Source organism: Oryzias latipes, chromosome 1 (assembly GCF_002234675.1).
Source record: "Oryzias latipes chromosome 1, ASM223467v1".
NCBI classification, from domain to species: domain Eukaryota; kingdom Metazoa; phylum Chordata; class Actinopteri; order Beloniformes; family Adrianichthyidae; genus Oryzias; species Oryzias latipes.
This window is the reverse complement of record NC_019859.2, coordinates 35,833,135-35,849,752: the sequence shown is the minus strand read 5'-3', so window position 1 is coordinate 35,849,752 and position 16,618 is coordinate 35,833,135. Positions and strand designations below refer to the sequence as shown.

The 16,618-nt window shown below is 40.7% G+C and overlaps 1 protein-coding gene across 3 annotated transcripts in view; it reads left to right on the top strand.

The window, feature by feature from the left end:
• LOC101161954 (adhesion G protein-coupled receptor L1) overlaps positions 1-16,618 on the top strand; it is a 59,329-nt gene that overhangs the window by 30,565 nt on the left and 12,146 nt on the right. For 2 of the 3 annotated variants that reach the window (XM_023964653.1, XM_023964594.1), the window contains exons 3-14: positions 2,626-2,839; positions 3,198-3,307; positions 5,026-5,040; positions 6,415-6,622; positions 7,966-8,230; positions 8,321-8,660; positions 8,740-9,033; positions 9,443-9,546; positions 10,722-10,907; positions 11,026-11,064; positions 12,467-12,647; positions 12,730-12,852. In XM_023964653.1, coding sequence (XP_023820421.1) covers positions 2,626-2,839; positions 3,198-3,307; positions 5,026-5,040; positions 6,415-6,622; positions 7,966-8,230; positions 8,321-8,660; positions 8,740-9,033; positions 9,443-9,546; positions 10,722-10,907; positions 11,026-11,064; positions 12,467-12,647; positions 12,730-12,852 — 2,079 coding nt within the window. The remainder of the gene's footprint in view (positions 1-2,625; positions 2,840-3,197; positions 3,308-5,025; positions 5,041-6,414; positions 6,623-7,965; positions 8,231-8,320; positions 8,661-8,739; positions 9,034-9,442; positions 9,547-10,721; positions 10,908-11,025; positions 11,065-12,466; positions 12,648-12,729; positions 12,853-16,618) is intronic. The other variant, XM_023964618.1, reaches the window with a different exon arrangement.

The window sequence follows — 16,618 nt, the reverse complement described above, 5'->3', positions numbered from 1 at the left end:
AGCACGTGCTGAACATGTTAAATTGTGGCCCTGAAGCCACCGAAGCTGAAATCCTAAGCCTGTCACATTGTCTTCAGCAGGCGTCCGCCTGACAGTCTGGAATAAAATTATCTTCTCTGCTGTCAAAAGAACTCTGCAAATCCGACAGCCTCACATGACACGTCTCACCGCGTGTAGGTGTCACGCTGGTGCTGCAAGGTTTTTTTTTTGGTAAACACAGTCACACCCTTCATCTTCCTAGTGTCAGGTTTCCGGGGTCTTCACTGGGATAATTTCTTGACATTTCCAGAACCTGTTTACTGCTTATTAACTGTTGTGACTTTGTTCAGTCAGCCCCATCGGAGTCATGCAGCAGATGTTACTGAGGACAAACGAACCCCTGAAGAAGATTTTAAACGGGAACCGTTTCCTTTCTTCCCGTGATCGCTTTTGCTGTCAGTTGTTGAGTTTTTGTTGGATTGTTAGCCTGCACGACATAATCACAGCTGCATTAACAGCTGCTCATCACTGATCTGGAGTAAAACAAAGTCACAGAGTTTGTGGTTGGACTGAAATTCAGAATACGATGACAGAAACAACTTGATTTAAAGAAAAGGAATCCAATAACTGAGAAAGAATAAAAACTGAAAGAGGCATAGCGACAGACAGAAGTGAAAAAAGTGAATGGAATAGGGAGTGGATGGATGGATTAGACAAGTAAGATCAAAAATAAAACGCCAAGAAAGTATGAATGAAGGTATAACTGGAGGATAAATAAATGACCAAAGAAGAAAAGGAATGTTATTGATCCACTCGGATGAAAATGGTGTTTTGGGTGTTTTTAATATGTTCTTGTAGCATTTTGCTAATGATGGAGGACATATGTGAAGATAATTAAGATTAAAATTTAATTAAATCACACTATCTGGTGTGACATTTGTTCCCCGCATTTGACCAGTCCCCCGGGGGGGCGCCGAGCTGCAGACACAGGGGGAACCATTTGGTGGATTTAACCCCCCAATCCAATCCCTTAATGCTGAGTGTCAAGCAGGGTCCCATTTTTAAACCTTTGGTATGACTCGGCCTGGGTTTGAACCCACGACCTTCCAGTCTCAGGGCGGACACTCTAAACACAAGGGGCATTCAAATTGTTGTGAGTCAGGAGGTGGATGAATATATGCAGACAGATGGATCCATGAACGTCTTTCTTTTCCTCGTCTGAGCTGGAATCTGGATCTAAACTGGACGGATGGATAGCCGCGATATCGTTCGCAATTTCTGTTGCACCGCTAATGTTAGGTTGGAGGTGTGAGGGGCTGTAAGCTAGTGGGAGAGAGTAAACAGATGGGTGACGGGAAGATAGGGCGGGGTTACTTGCCCCTACAGCCCCACCGACAACTTATTTCTAACAAACTCCCACTGCCCTGCAGAAACTAAGTCCTAGAAAATGACACAGATTTTCTAAAAACAACACAATCAATGAAAACAGATCAAAAGATGATCGGGTGGGACTGTAAATGGATAAAGTGGGGCTAGATCATTTACTGTATCAGCGAACTGGACTGAGTGAGTGACTGTGATGTCATCCAAAGGAAATGCTTTAACTTCTGGCTCCAACCAAGTGAAGACAATTCATCGCCATTTTTACACAGTATGGACACCACAATGTTGGAACCAGACGTCCAAGTCTGATTGGTCAGTTTAAAACTTGGAACAACTTACAGAAATTATATCATAAAAAATGAGGATTTTCAAGAACATGCTTAAAAAAAGATATTAGATCAAGAATGGTTATTCTGACCAATGACGGGGGAGGGGCCACTTAGTCCAGTAATATTCCATTTAATTCAAATTAATTTATGTACCCCAATGTTACAACAACGGTCAACCCTGCCCTCAGGCCCTCCTCTGTTAGGAAGAGCTCCAAAATTGGATTCAGTTGGGTTGACATTGACCTGTTGGGTCAGATGGCAAGAAATGGTTGTCAAGTGTCCCAAGAGGAACATCAGGAAGTTGATACCTCATATTACTCATATCCTGTAGTTAACTACATTTCCCATATGTATTACCTTGGTTTTGTAGTCATGCTGACTAAAAGATCACTCAACGTAATTTGGAAAAGGTGTAAACAGCCCTTATATTCTCTAAGTTTGTTTTATTTTTAACTCTGAATGCCTGAAATCAGACATGTTATTTTTTTATGAAAGAAGCTAGAACAATCATTCATTTCTTACACGTCTTTTTTTGTTGTTTTTGTTTCCCTCTGGGAAATCAAATCAGTCATGTCCAACTGTCCTTTTGCAAAAGGATCAATATCTCATATACGTGCATTGGAGACAGGTGGTTTTTTTTAGCCAAATTATAAATGACTTTATCCAGGATTGCCTTGCATGACTCTCCAGTGATCAAGGTTTCATTAGGTTTTGAACAGTGGAGCTTCTGGATTACGGGAGACATTTGCCAGAGTCAGATTGACGCTTTCCTCCGTTTCGTCAATCTGACTTCCTGGTTTGTCCTTGGAGTACCAGTCCATTGAAAAAAGGAACAGACAAAAACAACACGTTATTCTTTATTCTACTATTTTCCACTTTGGATCTGCCGTGTGCCGCTGATCTCACTGAGTTTCTGTTTTTTCTCTCCGTGCAGCGATGTCCCGGGCCGCCATGCCTTTTGGGTTGCTGCGCAGAGAGCTAGCATGTGAGGGTTACCCCATAGAGCTACGCTGCCCCGGAAGTGACGTGGTTATGGTGGAGACCGCCAATTACGGACGCACCGATGATAAGATATGTGATGCAGACCCCTTCCAGATGGAAAACACACAGTGTTATCTTCCTGATGCACTTAAGATCATGTCCCAGAGGTGTGTGGTTACAAAGTATAACCAATAATACATTGTTTTAATGACTATAGTGTTTTTTATTTGATTTTGTTTAGTAAGCCTTAACTTCAAGATGTAAATTTTTTCTACAAATTGAATGTTTGAGACAGTGCTTCAAGCCAGAATTCATGTTGTGAGCTAAATAGACCTGCAAGTGCAGCAGCCCCTCAGTTGTCTGGATGGACTCAGCAGTCATTTCCTAGAGGATGTGATCAATATTCAACTGGAGACAGAGCAGACAAACCTGAGGGTCCTTTGCCACCTTTTCCTTTTAATCACCATCTTTCCCTGTGTGCCCCCCACCCCCCCCACCCCACCCACCCATCCACCAATACTGCAGATGCAACAACAGGACTCAGTGTGTGGTGGTCGCAGGGGTCGACGTCTTCCCAGATCCTTGCCCTGGCACATACAAGTACCTGGAGATCCAGTATGAGTGTGTACCTTACAGTGAGTATATACTTGTATATACACACAAACACACACGCACACACAGACAAGTATCTTTTTTTACATGTAGAGGTGACTCATTCCCTATTAGACTGATGGGTAGGAAATAACATTGACTGTATATGAGAACTGGACTGAGCGACTCTGACCAGACATGCTTTAATTTTGATTTAAACTGATATATATATATATATATATATATATATATATATATATATATATATATATATATATATATATATATATATATATATATATATATATATATGTTAACTGACATATATTAAATCAGGACAGTTTGGAGTATTAATTTCAAAGCTGTTGGTTTATTTCTTGTTTTATTGCCAGCTGCATCAATAGGGTCTATGTCCTTCAGGAAAAAAAGCTAACTTAGAGAAATTCTGCGTTCATGTGGTGTTGGAATGATGGGAAAACGCACATGACCATAAAAAAAATACCCAACAAATCTTCCAACACCACATGAACGCAGAATATCTTTCTGCACCCAGACAAAGATCAATTTATCTGTAGTGCACCATCTATGGGTAGACACCAAACCTACAGGGAAAATAAAACATTAATGAGGATTATCACTGTCATTTATTCCAGTTTGGCGGGCCGGATTAAAAAGCTTGATGGGCCGCGTATGGCCCCCCAGGCTGTAGTTTGCCCACCCCTGGCCTATTTCATGCAAAAACAACTTTTTTGCTGCTCACTTACTCACCTCGTTTGGTTAGTCCTAATGGAAGTGATTGGATCGCAGGCAAAGGGCGATTGAACTGACTTCATCTGACAGAAAGCCATCTTCTATGGGTGACGTCATCCCCTCCTGTTCTTATCTAACGTCAGTGGAAAACCAGACTCTTTTCCTCAGGGAACGTGTTTTCAGGTTTTTTTATTTGATAACTTGTCCTGTCCAACAGCTGAGCAGACAGATGAGTGCTGAAGGCCTCTTGTGTTGGACATATTTTACTGTTACAACAGGGGTTATGAATCTTCTGACACAGGAGGGGTATACTTAAATAAACCACGTTTGTAATTTATACTAAACTTTACTCATATTAATATATTTGTAACAGTTTATTGTTGGACAGGATGGAAACGAAAAGGAGGGAAGAAGAGAGAGGGGTGTTTAGGGGGGCGGGGGGGGTAGGAGAGTGATTATACAAGGCGCGGGGATGTTTATAATCATTGCTGTGAAGTAGAATCAATCTAAAAGGGGCGGGGCCTGTCCACACACACTCAGTGGACTGGGACAGTTGTGGGGGGGGCTGTCACACGGTGTCACATGTGCAGAGGTGTGTGCGTGATACTGCGTGAGTGCCCCTGCGCTTGCATGTGTGTTTGTTTTCTTTTGCAGATTCACGCCTCAGGAGTCGCTCTCTTCTCTCCACAGGGGCCTGTTATGGGGGGGTGAGGGGGGGTGAGGAGGGAGAGGACACACGAGGAGAGGGGAGGAAGTGTTATCATGGGGGCTCTTCTGCACTTCTTTTATGTGTATATATATATATATATGACCTGTATTTGTGCTTTTTAGAAAAAGAGTTCTAAAATCTTTATCTGTGCGCTCTCTTTTGTGTTTCTTTCTTTCCATCTTGTTTCTTTATCTCTCTTTTTATTTCTTCCTATGCGTGCTTTCTTGCTACTCTTGCTCCCCTTCTTTTACCCTCTGACTTTTCTTTCTTTCTCTCCCTCTTTTTTTTCCTATGCTTGAGTAGAAGTGGACCAAAAAGGTAAAGACAATACATTGTAGCATCTTGATCTCTCTTTACCCCCCAAACTCCTTCTTTCCTCTCCTTCTCTGGCTCTGTCCTACTGTTTCTTTCTGTCTTTCTCCAACCCTAGGACGTTGTTTCGTAGTCATGCTGGATGTTGCCCTTTTTCCCCCCTTTTCATTTTCTTTCTCAGTTCTTGTGTTTTTCCACATTTTTATCCATTTCTTGCTGTCTCCAAAGCTGCATTCTTATCCAGTTTTCTCCAGGTTCTGCGCCTAATCTTTCCTCTTTTTCTTTCTTTTTCTCTTTGGTTTCCTCCTCTCTTCCTTTGTTCTTGCCTCTAATTGATCTGTAGTTCTCTTCCTCAGTCTGTGTGCACATAAGAAAAGAACACAACTGATCACAAAAACACAATTTTGCTTTGATTTTTCTTTCCTGTGTCTTTCTTTTGAAGACATAAACACAAGTTCTTTCTTTCTTTCTTTCTTTCTTTCTTTCTTTCTTTCTTTCTTTCTTTCTTTCTTTCTTTCTTTCTTTCTTTCTTTCTTTCTTTCTTTCTTTCTTTCTTTCTTTCTTTCTTTCTTTCTTTCTCTCATTCTTCCTTCTTGTCCAGCCATTCTCCTCATGCTTATTTTCCCTTTTCTTCCCTTATAGGAAGAGCCCCTTAATTATCTTCATAGGAAAAATAAGACAAAGTCTGTGTGATTGTGAATCCATCTGGATGTGTGCTTACCGAGCACTGCTTATGTGTGTGGGCGTGTGTGTGTGTGTGTGTGTGTGTGTGCATGCCTATCTGCATGCCGGTGTGAAACTGTCGTGTGCACATGCGTGTCCATGTCGTTCTTGACATGTGGGTGGACCCGTTGTGCTCTGCGTAAACTAACCTGCCCTCTCATTTACTTTAAGGCAGAATGTAGCCCCGCGTTCTGAGCCCCTGACTCTACCTCACACTCTTCTTCACTGTTTTTAGTTTTGCACTAATCCGCACAAACACACGTTCATAAATACAGACAAATATGCTCACAGACCTTTCATTGCAGTGCCCGTGTTGTATCACTCGACACACACACACACACACACACTAACAGTGCGTGGTTTTCCACACGTATTCGTCTGTTCTATTGCTTGCCTCTGAACATCCGTTGTTTAAAACCCTTCTCTCTGTCTTTTTCTCTCCTTTCTTCTTTTCTTAATCTTGCTGCATCGACTGCATCTAATCCATTCATCATTTGGACTCCACGTCCGTCTGCCCCCCCCCCCCCCCCCCCCCCCCCCCCCCCGGCTCCTGTCCAATCCTTTCTCACTTCATTTCCTTTTTGCTCTTCTGCTTTCCCATTTTTCCTCTCTCCGGCTTTCCTGACGCTCCTTCCTCTCAAAACAACCATCCTCCAGTCTTCGTGTGTCCCGGTTCCCTGTTCACCATCCAACCGGCCTCCTCAGTTCTGGATGCAGAGCATCAGTCGGGGGCCTGGTGTAAAGACCCCCTGCAGGCTGGTGACAGGCTGTATGTAATGCCATGGACACCCTATAGGACAGAAGTGCTGTATGAGTACGCGTCTTGGGACGACTACAAGCAAAACAGAGTCACCACAACCTATAAGTGAGTGTTTTTGTGCAATAGTCCAGAATGTGAAGTCAAGTATTTTCTTGGTATAAAATCGTGTCCATACATGGAAATTAGAGTTTTTTTCTGCAATTCAGTATAAAAAAATGTGCAAGTGTAGAATGATTTTGTCCCTCTGAAATTCATTTTTGTTAAGATGTTTGGCAGTAAAAAGTATCTGAGCGTGTGCAAAAAGAATTACAGTGGGGGTGTAGAGATTCACTTTAAACATTCAATTCATATCATCATTTGTAGTTGACGATAAGATTCATAGTCGATTTCAGGTTCATGTTGAAGAATCTGATTCTCTGACCTAAAATGGATCCAGGACGTCTTTATCTAAAACTTCCACCAGTGAGAAATACCTGCTACTGAACAGGAACGTTTTCCCGATCCCTTAGAAAAGTGTAAATTAAATTTATTCCACATCAACAAATACGACATTTTTAAATGGCATTTCTTTGCTGATAACTGCTGATTCACAAGGGTTTAAGTAAAAAAAATACAATTTTAGTTTTCTTTATGTATGTCTTCCGTCATCAGAAAAATGCCACAAGAACGTGTCAAAAACACCAAAAACAGCATTTTCACTTAAGTGGCTCTTTAATTCAGAATTAAACCGTGGTCCGGGTGAATACTCGATTGTGATTGGCTGCTGATAACACAAGGGTTACGAAGATGAAGGAATGACACATAACCCATATTCACTTTGAGTCCATGAAATTCCTCAACACTTTGCTTTTTCCTTTTAAATATTTCAGAATGTTTCAGACCTTCAAAGACTCACGTTTACCGTGGAACTCACTACTGGTGATCTAGAAATGCATCTGACTTGATAGACCCATTTATTATTCAGTGTTCAGCAGACATGGCGTCATGTTTCTCATTTGGTTGTTTTTTTGTGATTTCACCTTTTTATCCAGCCAAAAAAAGATTAGGAAATAATATTCTTATTTTTAATTGTGGCTTGACAAAAGGCGAGACCTTTTGGCAGACTGACTGTAGAAAACCATAACCAGGTTTTTAAATTAAATTTCGATTTGGAAAAATACAAATGTAATTAATTTAATTATGATTGGCTACTGATGAATTGGCTGTAATGGAGACAGTGCTGGTTGGTTCATCAGTTCCATTTATGCAAAGATGATGTAACTTGATTCTGTGTCTCCAAATCTCTGTATGGACCCAAAAAAACACGTGTGCACGTTTATGTGCTGTTATAAAGGCTTAAAAGAGGATTTATTGAACTCCTCTGCAGAATTATGTTTTAAGGTTTCCACTTAAAAAAGACCTCTGATAAATCAATCATTTTGGATTTTATAATGTCCATTCTCTTCTAGGCTGCCCAGCCGTGTGGACGGCACCGGCTTTGTGGTGTACGATGGTGCCGTATTTTACAACAAGGAGCGAACGCGCAACCTTGTCAAGTATGACCTCCGTACGCGCATAAAGAGCGGTGAGGCAGTGGTGGTCAACGCCAACTACCACGACACGTCCCCTTATCGCTGGGGAGGAAAATCCGACATCGATCTGGCCGTGGATGAGAACGGCTTGTGGGTCATCTACTCCACTGAAGCCAATAATGGACGCATTGTGGTCAGCCAGGTCAGAAGAAACAAACCAGTGATAGAAACATGGAGAATAACTGTCTGTCTGTCTGTCTGTCTGTTCAAGCCCATCTTCCATATCTTTCAGGTCAACCCTTACACCCTGCGATTCGAAGGCACATGGGCTACAGGCTTTGATAAACGCGGCGCAAGCAACGCCTTCATGGCCTGTGGAGTGCTCTACGTAGTGCGCTCTGTCTTTCAGGAGGACGAAGGGCAAGCCGATAGCCGAGCCAGCAGCAACATGGTGGTTTATGCCTACGACACCAGCCGAGGACAAGAGCTGCCTGTTCAGATACCCTTCCCCAACCCTTACCAGTACATATCGTCCATAGACTACAACCCCAGAGACAACCAGCTGTATGTGTGGAATAACTACTACATGTTGAGATACCCGCTGCAGTTCACACCACCGCCACCCACCAAAGGTCCAAAAAAAGAGCTTTCTTGTTGTAAAAGGCCGCAGTGGATTGTGGTTCTCATTCACTGTTGGTTTGGCCCCTGCAGGACCCCTCTCGTCCTTGATGACAACCGTCCGCTCCTACACAGCTACGGTAGCTCTGACGCCTGTGCGGCCGTCGGCCTCACAGCCCATTGGCGTGATCAATAGAAGCCCATTTGATCAGCGGCCAATCACAGCCATGGTTCCATTGACCCCGCGCCCGCCTCTTCGGGTTCCCTTGGCCCCTGGTGGACCTGGTCAGGTGGGCGGATGTGAAGGCCGGGTTGCACGAGGTGTTCAGTGGCCCCCCACCCTGAAAGGAGAAACAGTTGAGAGGCCGTGCCCTAAAGGATCTCTGGGTAAGTGTGATGCCACTTTGAAAAAAAGCTAAATGGCCTGTTTTTAAAAAGGGGGGGAGGGGAGCAGTTTCTTTCTCGCTGCACGGCCTTTTTTCAGGTAGTTTACCTGTAAAGAAAAGCTGCCATGCAGATATTGTAAATATTCCTTTGCTGCTTTTTGCATCTCAAGAGTCAAATCCTTCAGTGACAATCATCTATGTTTATGAGAACAGGTGTGTTTAAACACGTAAAGAACTGATAGGAACAAACACCCGAGGTATGCAGACAAATTATGAAACATGTGGGGAAAATGGAATCCTTTAACTGAAGCTGTAACTATTAATAACCAAAAAATATATACAGTATAAATACATTTACAGATTGTAAATGAGTGATGTCATCGTTTTGGCTCTGCTCTCTGTCTTTGCAGGTATAGCTTCTTATCAATGCACTTTAGCTCCAGTTGGCTGGAACTCTGGAGGGCCGGACCTGTCCAACTGTACCTCACCCTGGGTCAGCCAAATTTCACAGAAGGTCAGTCATGCATGAACATAACGGCTGTAGACTCATGTAGAGAGAGGTGCTATGTCATCTGTCATTAGACTGGATCACATTCAGTTAAATAGTTTAAATCAGATTAGATAAAATTAGAAAATTCAGTGTTGTTTTGTCTTTATTATTGGTTTTTTCTCCATAGCAACCATTCCAATTTTTGGTTGTTTGGGGACGATGAGCAGGTCAATGTCATTTGTGCAAAAATGGAGAAAAATTATAACTTCGGGTTTCCTTGGTTACAAATGATTTTTGGTAAACGCCCAAATTCCTAACATGTTCATATCCTGATTTATATCGTTTTGGTCCGTTTGAGCCAACGATTCATGGATTAAATCTTCACAGTAGTTTGGTAAAAAATGTTTGCCGCACTAACAGCATTCAAATGTTTCAAACTTTAAACCCAACGTTTTAGCTTCCCAGCGACGGTCGGGGCGTTAGAAGACGATTCATGTAAATTCCTTAGAGTAGATGGTGCTAAAGGGGATTTTGTATTTGTTTTTTAATTCAAGATGGTGGCCTCTTCCCGTGATCAAAGATCAACAAAACTTTGGCTGTGTGCGCGCAGACCAAGCCATGTGGGAAAATTCAACTTAATAAATATGTGTTGCTTTTTTTATGGAGCCAATCTTTTGGGTGTTTTGTTATTTATTTTAAACTGGTAAACACTTTTACGTTATGCCCCTTTTTTTTTACTAGAGGTACCTAGAGGAGCACAACATAAAAGTATTAAAATGAAGAACAAAACACCCCAAAGATTGTCTCCATAAAAAAGTAACACCTTTACTTACAAATTAACAAATAACAGCCAACAATAACTTAAAGGTGAAGCAAAAGGTTTTTTCGGGGAACCAAGGCCAAAACAACAAAAAAACAATAATAAAGAATAATCAGACAAACACACAAAGATCCACAAACACAACGAAGTCCCACTCTGATGGAAATAAAATACACAAAAAGAAAGAACAAAGCCGAATGCGGCCAGATAGCCATATTTGATTTTTGTGAATAATGTGACACCAAGATGATATTATATTATCAGATCATGATGATGTTATGTTACAATTATAGGAACATAGTTGTGAAAAACAAAAAGCCTGGAGCAAGGTTTGCAGGATTTGCACCGCTTTGACTTCTTTGGCTCCCCCCATCTTTAGATAAAGAGTGGCGAGAATGCAGCCAACATAGCTGGGGAGCTGGTCAACCTGACCCGGGGGCGGATCTACGCCGGAGACGTCAGCATGTCCGTCAAGCTCATCGAACAGCTGCTGGACATCCTGGACTCTCAGCTCCAGGCATTAAGCCCCGCCAATAAAGAGCCAGCAGCCCGCAATTACAATAAGGTGGATTGTTTCTGGTGTCGGGGGGGGGGGGGGGGGGGGGGGGGCATGAATGTCAGAACAGAAATGTCAGTCATGATCATTTTTAATATTTCTACTAATAAATTTGTCATGTTTTCAGCTGCAGAAGAGAGAGCGCACGTGTAAAGCCTACATTCAGGTAAGAATACAGAGATCAGACCAACACAGTGACAGATTCCATAAACTTACACAACTATTAGATCTCCTCTCCTTTGTTAAATCATGGCTCATATATACAGCATTCAGCTAAACTCAGAAAAGACTGAAACCCCAATCATTTCCAGCACCTTGGGTCTCTGCAGCAGAACCCTTGGTGTCTGGTCTTTGGACCGTCATTTTCATTGGAAATAGTTTTTACCGTTTCCGTAACAAAGCCAAACTATCTGACTCAGTCTTAGAGATGGTTATCCAAGCTTCTCTCTCCTCTCGTTTAGATTATTGTTTTACTTGTTTGAATAAATCTGTTTATTAACCGTCTTCAGTTTGTCCAAAACACTGCTGCACGGCTTTTAACAGGATCTGACCAAAGCCCCCCCCCATTTTAACCTCCTTGCACTGATCGAGTATTTCAAGCAATCAAATAAGAATAATACACAAAAACAATACAATCATCAGTTATACATTCATACAATGATGCATCAAACTGAGGATAATTAAACATAAAGGAAGTAAGGAAGTAAATTTATATAATCCCACCCTGTTCTACCATAACCATTTATGACATGATTTATCATTATCTGGTTCATAACTTTATCAGACAGAATTAAGAATCATTAGGGATCAATAAATCACATGACAAAGATTAATTACTTAAAATATTAAGTAAAAAATAACCATTTTAGAAATCATCAGATCAGTTATCTAAAATATATGCAGATTATGTTCGTTATAAAAATCATGTATATTATTAAAAAATAATACTATATCAGTAAAATCGACATAACACTATTTCAAAAAAACTTTATAGCAAAAATTGATCAAAAGTATCAAAAGTTAAAATATGTGCAAATTATGTTTCATTAGGAAAAATCATGAATTCATTTTTGGAGCAAGTGAAGTAATATAATTAGAAATCAATCAATTTAACCATCATCAATAATTGATTACCGTAAGCATTTTTTTATTATTATAATATTTTAAAATATTAACGTACAGAGCTTTGAAGGGACAGACCCCACAATACGTATCAGACTCCCTCTGACCCTCAGATCAAAATCTGGTCTGAAAGGATTTTTAAAACCAGATTTAAACCCGAGGGGAAGCGGTCGTTCCAGGCAATATCCCCAGACTCTGGGACGCCGTCCCTCTGTTCCATCGTATTGATTCTTTTAAAAGTCAACTAAAGACAATTTTATTCAAAAATGCTTTTAGCTGACAGGTTTCATTGTTATTTACATCATATTTAATTCATTGTTTCTGTATATATATATTTTTACTTGTGTTTTATTGTTCAGCGGTTTGTGATTTGATCTGGGACAGGCGCTACATAAATACGCCGCACTTACTCAGATTGGCTGACGGTCTCTCCCTGTGGTCGTCAGGCGGTGGTGCAGACGGTTGACAACCTTCTGGGCCCTGAAGCTCTGGTGTCCTGGGCAGACATGAACAGCGTGGATCAGTCGCGCTCTGCATCGCTGCTGTTAGATGCTGTGGAGAAAGGAGCTTTTCTGCTAGCGAACAACCTCTACGACGGCCGCTTTAGTGACAGAGCACCCAACGTTGGTACGTGACGTGCACGACTCGCCGGTTGCCGTGGCGCCGCAGGCATGACAGTCAGGACCTTTCCCTCTTCCTTCTTTTCTAGATCTGGAGGTGTATGTGCTGAACACAGAGGCAGACATCCGGGATTTGGTGTTTCCTGATTCCTATTACAGTGACAGCATCCTGCAAATATCCGCCTTGGCCCTGCAGCAGTACAGCAACAACGGTCAGTGGCACAAAAAACCATTCCATTCTACCATGTGGAATAAGGTAGTAGTACTATTTTACTAGGATTTTGCTTTTATGCTGAAAGTTTGGGCGCTACCCCAAACCCAGAAAAACAGCACCGTACTGCCAAAGCCCTTCCCTCCCCACCCAGTGACATCCACCCAGCATCCCCGTTTTCTAACCAAAGGAAAGAAAAGGGCCGTTCTTCATAGCCCAGCAAATGTTTGCTTTTCTAAACTTTCTCTTAACCCTGTGAAGTCGACTACATCAAAAAATTGGCGGGAAATTACCTTTTTTTTAGATTAAGAGGTTTTTTTTGTTGCAAATGGTTTCATGAAATCCCACCAAAAGATTGCAATAGAATTTTTAATGAGATATAAAAAGTACTAAAAAGGAAACTGATTATTTGAAGACAAAATCTCCCTCTCTTTCCTCTAAACAGTCCATCATCCTGTCATGTAGATTATGGTCTTCAGTTCCATCCAGAAATGTGAAATGTGATTGGTTAAATGCTCCAGTGTGAAAGTCCGTCGATCTGGAAGCAGCAGAACCATCATAAACACAATAAAAGGGAATGGACAGACCATTTGGAATGATTTCATGAGTATGCATGGACAAAATGTAATAAACACATGATGCAGATATTTTTTAGGCCTTCAGAGAAGGCCCTGAAGGCCCACCACTGCCACAATGTTAGTTTAAGAAGCAACAATATTAAAATGAGAGTTTAGGAAAAAATCCTCTGATATACTTTTAGATTTAATCCAAACATTTTATTATTATTAATAAATAATCAATTTATCATTCTTTCAGTAAAACATGTAGTCATCTTAATAGATGAGTTATTCTCACCATAAAGTTTAGACACTTAGCTTAACTTTTCCTGCCAAAAGTGTTTTTGAGGTTTTATTGAAGCAGCCAACTCTCGTCTTTTCATCAGCAAGTTCTTTATTTGAAACTCGTTTATAAACATAATTCCAGTCCACACAGCACTCCTCTATGGAACTGCAGATACATCTCAGTGACGTGCAGTCAGGAGCACGTCACTGATGCATGACATCATTCACAGCCTCACCTGTCATTATGGGAAGAAAAGAGAAAAAAAAAATTCAATTATTATATTTAATCAGTAATTTGTGCTTTGCAGTCTTTTTCCATTTAAATGTACCATTTTTGGGTGTTTTTTCTTTTCAAAATCGCTGAATTTCCGCATTTGCCGTTCAGATACTAAGTGACGTGTGATGAGGCACCAGCCCGCTGAGCCTCACCTTGGATTGCGCAATACCTATGCAGTCAGACGGTACTGCTATCTCTCTGTATGTCGGTTCAATCACTTGTACTATATGAGCTGAGTTTACATAATTTAGCAGATGTATATGATGCACAGTGCTTGTTTTTATAAATAACTGTATGTGAGGGACGTGTTTCTTGTGCTGAGCGCTAAACGCCGGCAAAAAAGCCGCTGGGTGAGGCCAGCAGTTCTCGTGCCTCATGTTAGGGGGCGCCGGTGAGCCCTGAGATTATGACGCTAAAAAACAATAGAATAAGTGATAGCAAGCGGCAAGTCATTTTCTTCAAAAGGAGCGGCATATGGACTTTATTTACAAGTAAAGGTAAGACGATAATAACGTTTGTGTTTTTTTCTATGCTGCAGTTTTTATATGAAAAAAAATATGTTGAGATTATATTTTAAACAAAACACGTCAACTGTTGTCAATCAAATGGTGAATAAGTTACTCAGTATGGTTCATATGTTTGTAAATCTGACTGATGACGTCAGTGCCTCACCAGCCATTAACCTCACCGCACGTCACTGCTACATCTCTATTAGAAACAAATCCCTCTTTGTTCCAAAAAGGTTTGTGAATGGAATTTGGTCCTTAATGCATCTATTTAATGACAAAGCTACTCTCATGACTTTTGACGATATCACAGCTAAATCTGATTTACTAAGAAATAGAAAAGGTTTTGAAAAAATTATTAGGCCATTCCTCAAAATGTTGTGAACTAATTTTTTGGACCTGTTTCATAATATCATTTACAGACATCCTTCTGTCCCCAAGCTGCTGATTAATGGACACAACATCCCCAACCATCAACTCAGAGGATCTTTTAACGAAACGTCCTTTCCCTACATCTCAAATCCAAACGACATAACCCAATATTTTAATATAAAAAAAAGACAAATGCACACTAAATATTTTAAACTATTCATTCTTCCTAAAGCCAAAAAAGTCCACTTTAAAACCTTTTCAGGTAAATACCCTTCCAAGGAATTACTTAGAAAACAGTTTGGAATTCCTGAAAACTGAGCATCTTTTCTTTAAATGTTTTTACTCTAATGTATTTTGGCAAAATATATATTATATTATTATTTATTATACTTTCATGGAAAGTAAACTTGCTATGGAACTTCAAACTATCATAGGTAACTTGCAGCTTTTTTGATAACCCCTAAGTTATTGATCATTACAGTGCCCATGTAACCCCTTCATTTTATTTATTTTAACCTATTTTATTTAAGTTTGTATTTTTCTGTATTATTGTATATTATTTTATTTCACTTTTTTAATGTTGTTCACATTTTTCTATACCTGTTGTATTTGTAACTTGTTGAATACTTTTGCGATAACGATATGATTTGCGGTATATAAACAAATAGCAAAATAACCAAAAACATCACATTTCATTGCAACAATTAAAAGTTATACTCCAAATGACCCTCGTCGACATAGGAGACAAACATCTAACATAATAGGCCTCCGTCCAATTAGTCAACAATTTGAAGGCGTCCATCCGATTGGTCAAATGCATAAAGGGATTTATTTGATTCGTTAAATGCTTCAAGCTGCCATAAGATTGTTTTAAAACATTTAAGGTTTACGATTTATTGCGATTTTCGCCGTTTTTTGCGATATGCATATTGCAGAGCTGGATATTGCGATAACGATAAATTTGCGGTATATTGTGCAGACCTAGTATATATAGTGAAGCAGCCATTTTGAAATGAACAGGAAAAGCCGTTTTACTGCCTCTAGTGGAAAGACGATGAACTGCAAGGCAGAACATATGGAACCAAGATATGAACTATTGGGGTTTGAAGGAAATTTTGGATTATGCTAATGCGACAGGGGGTTTCTCAGAAAATGGATTTATCTAATAAGATGCTAATTGTTATGTAGGTTTAGTTAAAGTTGTCTTCTACCTACACAATTTTCTCCAGTGCAGTCCAATAGAATGACATACAGTAAACCTTGAAGGATTTATGAAAAAATAAAGTGACATTCAGCAAAGATGAAATCCTTTCCAAGCAAAAGACACTGCATTCATGTTTCCTGTGTGACGCCTGTGAGTGGAGACTTGCATTGAACTTGTTAACCTATAGGTTTGATAAAACACCCAATTAGGACAAACTGTGTCAATCAGACTGTATTGACTGAACTCTTTCTGGGTAAAGCAGCTTGTCATCTGTCTGTGGAAATGTGGCTTTCTGTGACCTTTCCATGGATTGAAAAGGGGTCACAAAAAATAAGTCTTCTTCCTCTTTCGGCTTCTCCCATCAGGGGTCGCCACAGCGAACAAGTCGCATGGTAAACTTGGCAATGTTTTACGCCGGATGCCCTTCCTGACGCAACCTTCTCAAACCGGGCTTGGAACCGGCACAGGGGTAGAGAAGGGAACAGGGAGCAGCCCGGAGTCGAACCCTGGTTTCACGGACGGAAGGCGCCGCAAACCAGCACGAGCTAAACCGGCTCAGGGTCACA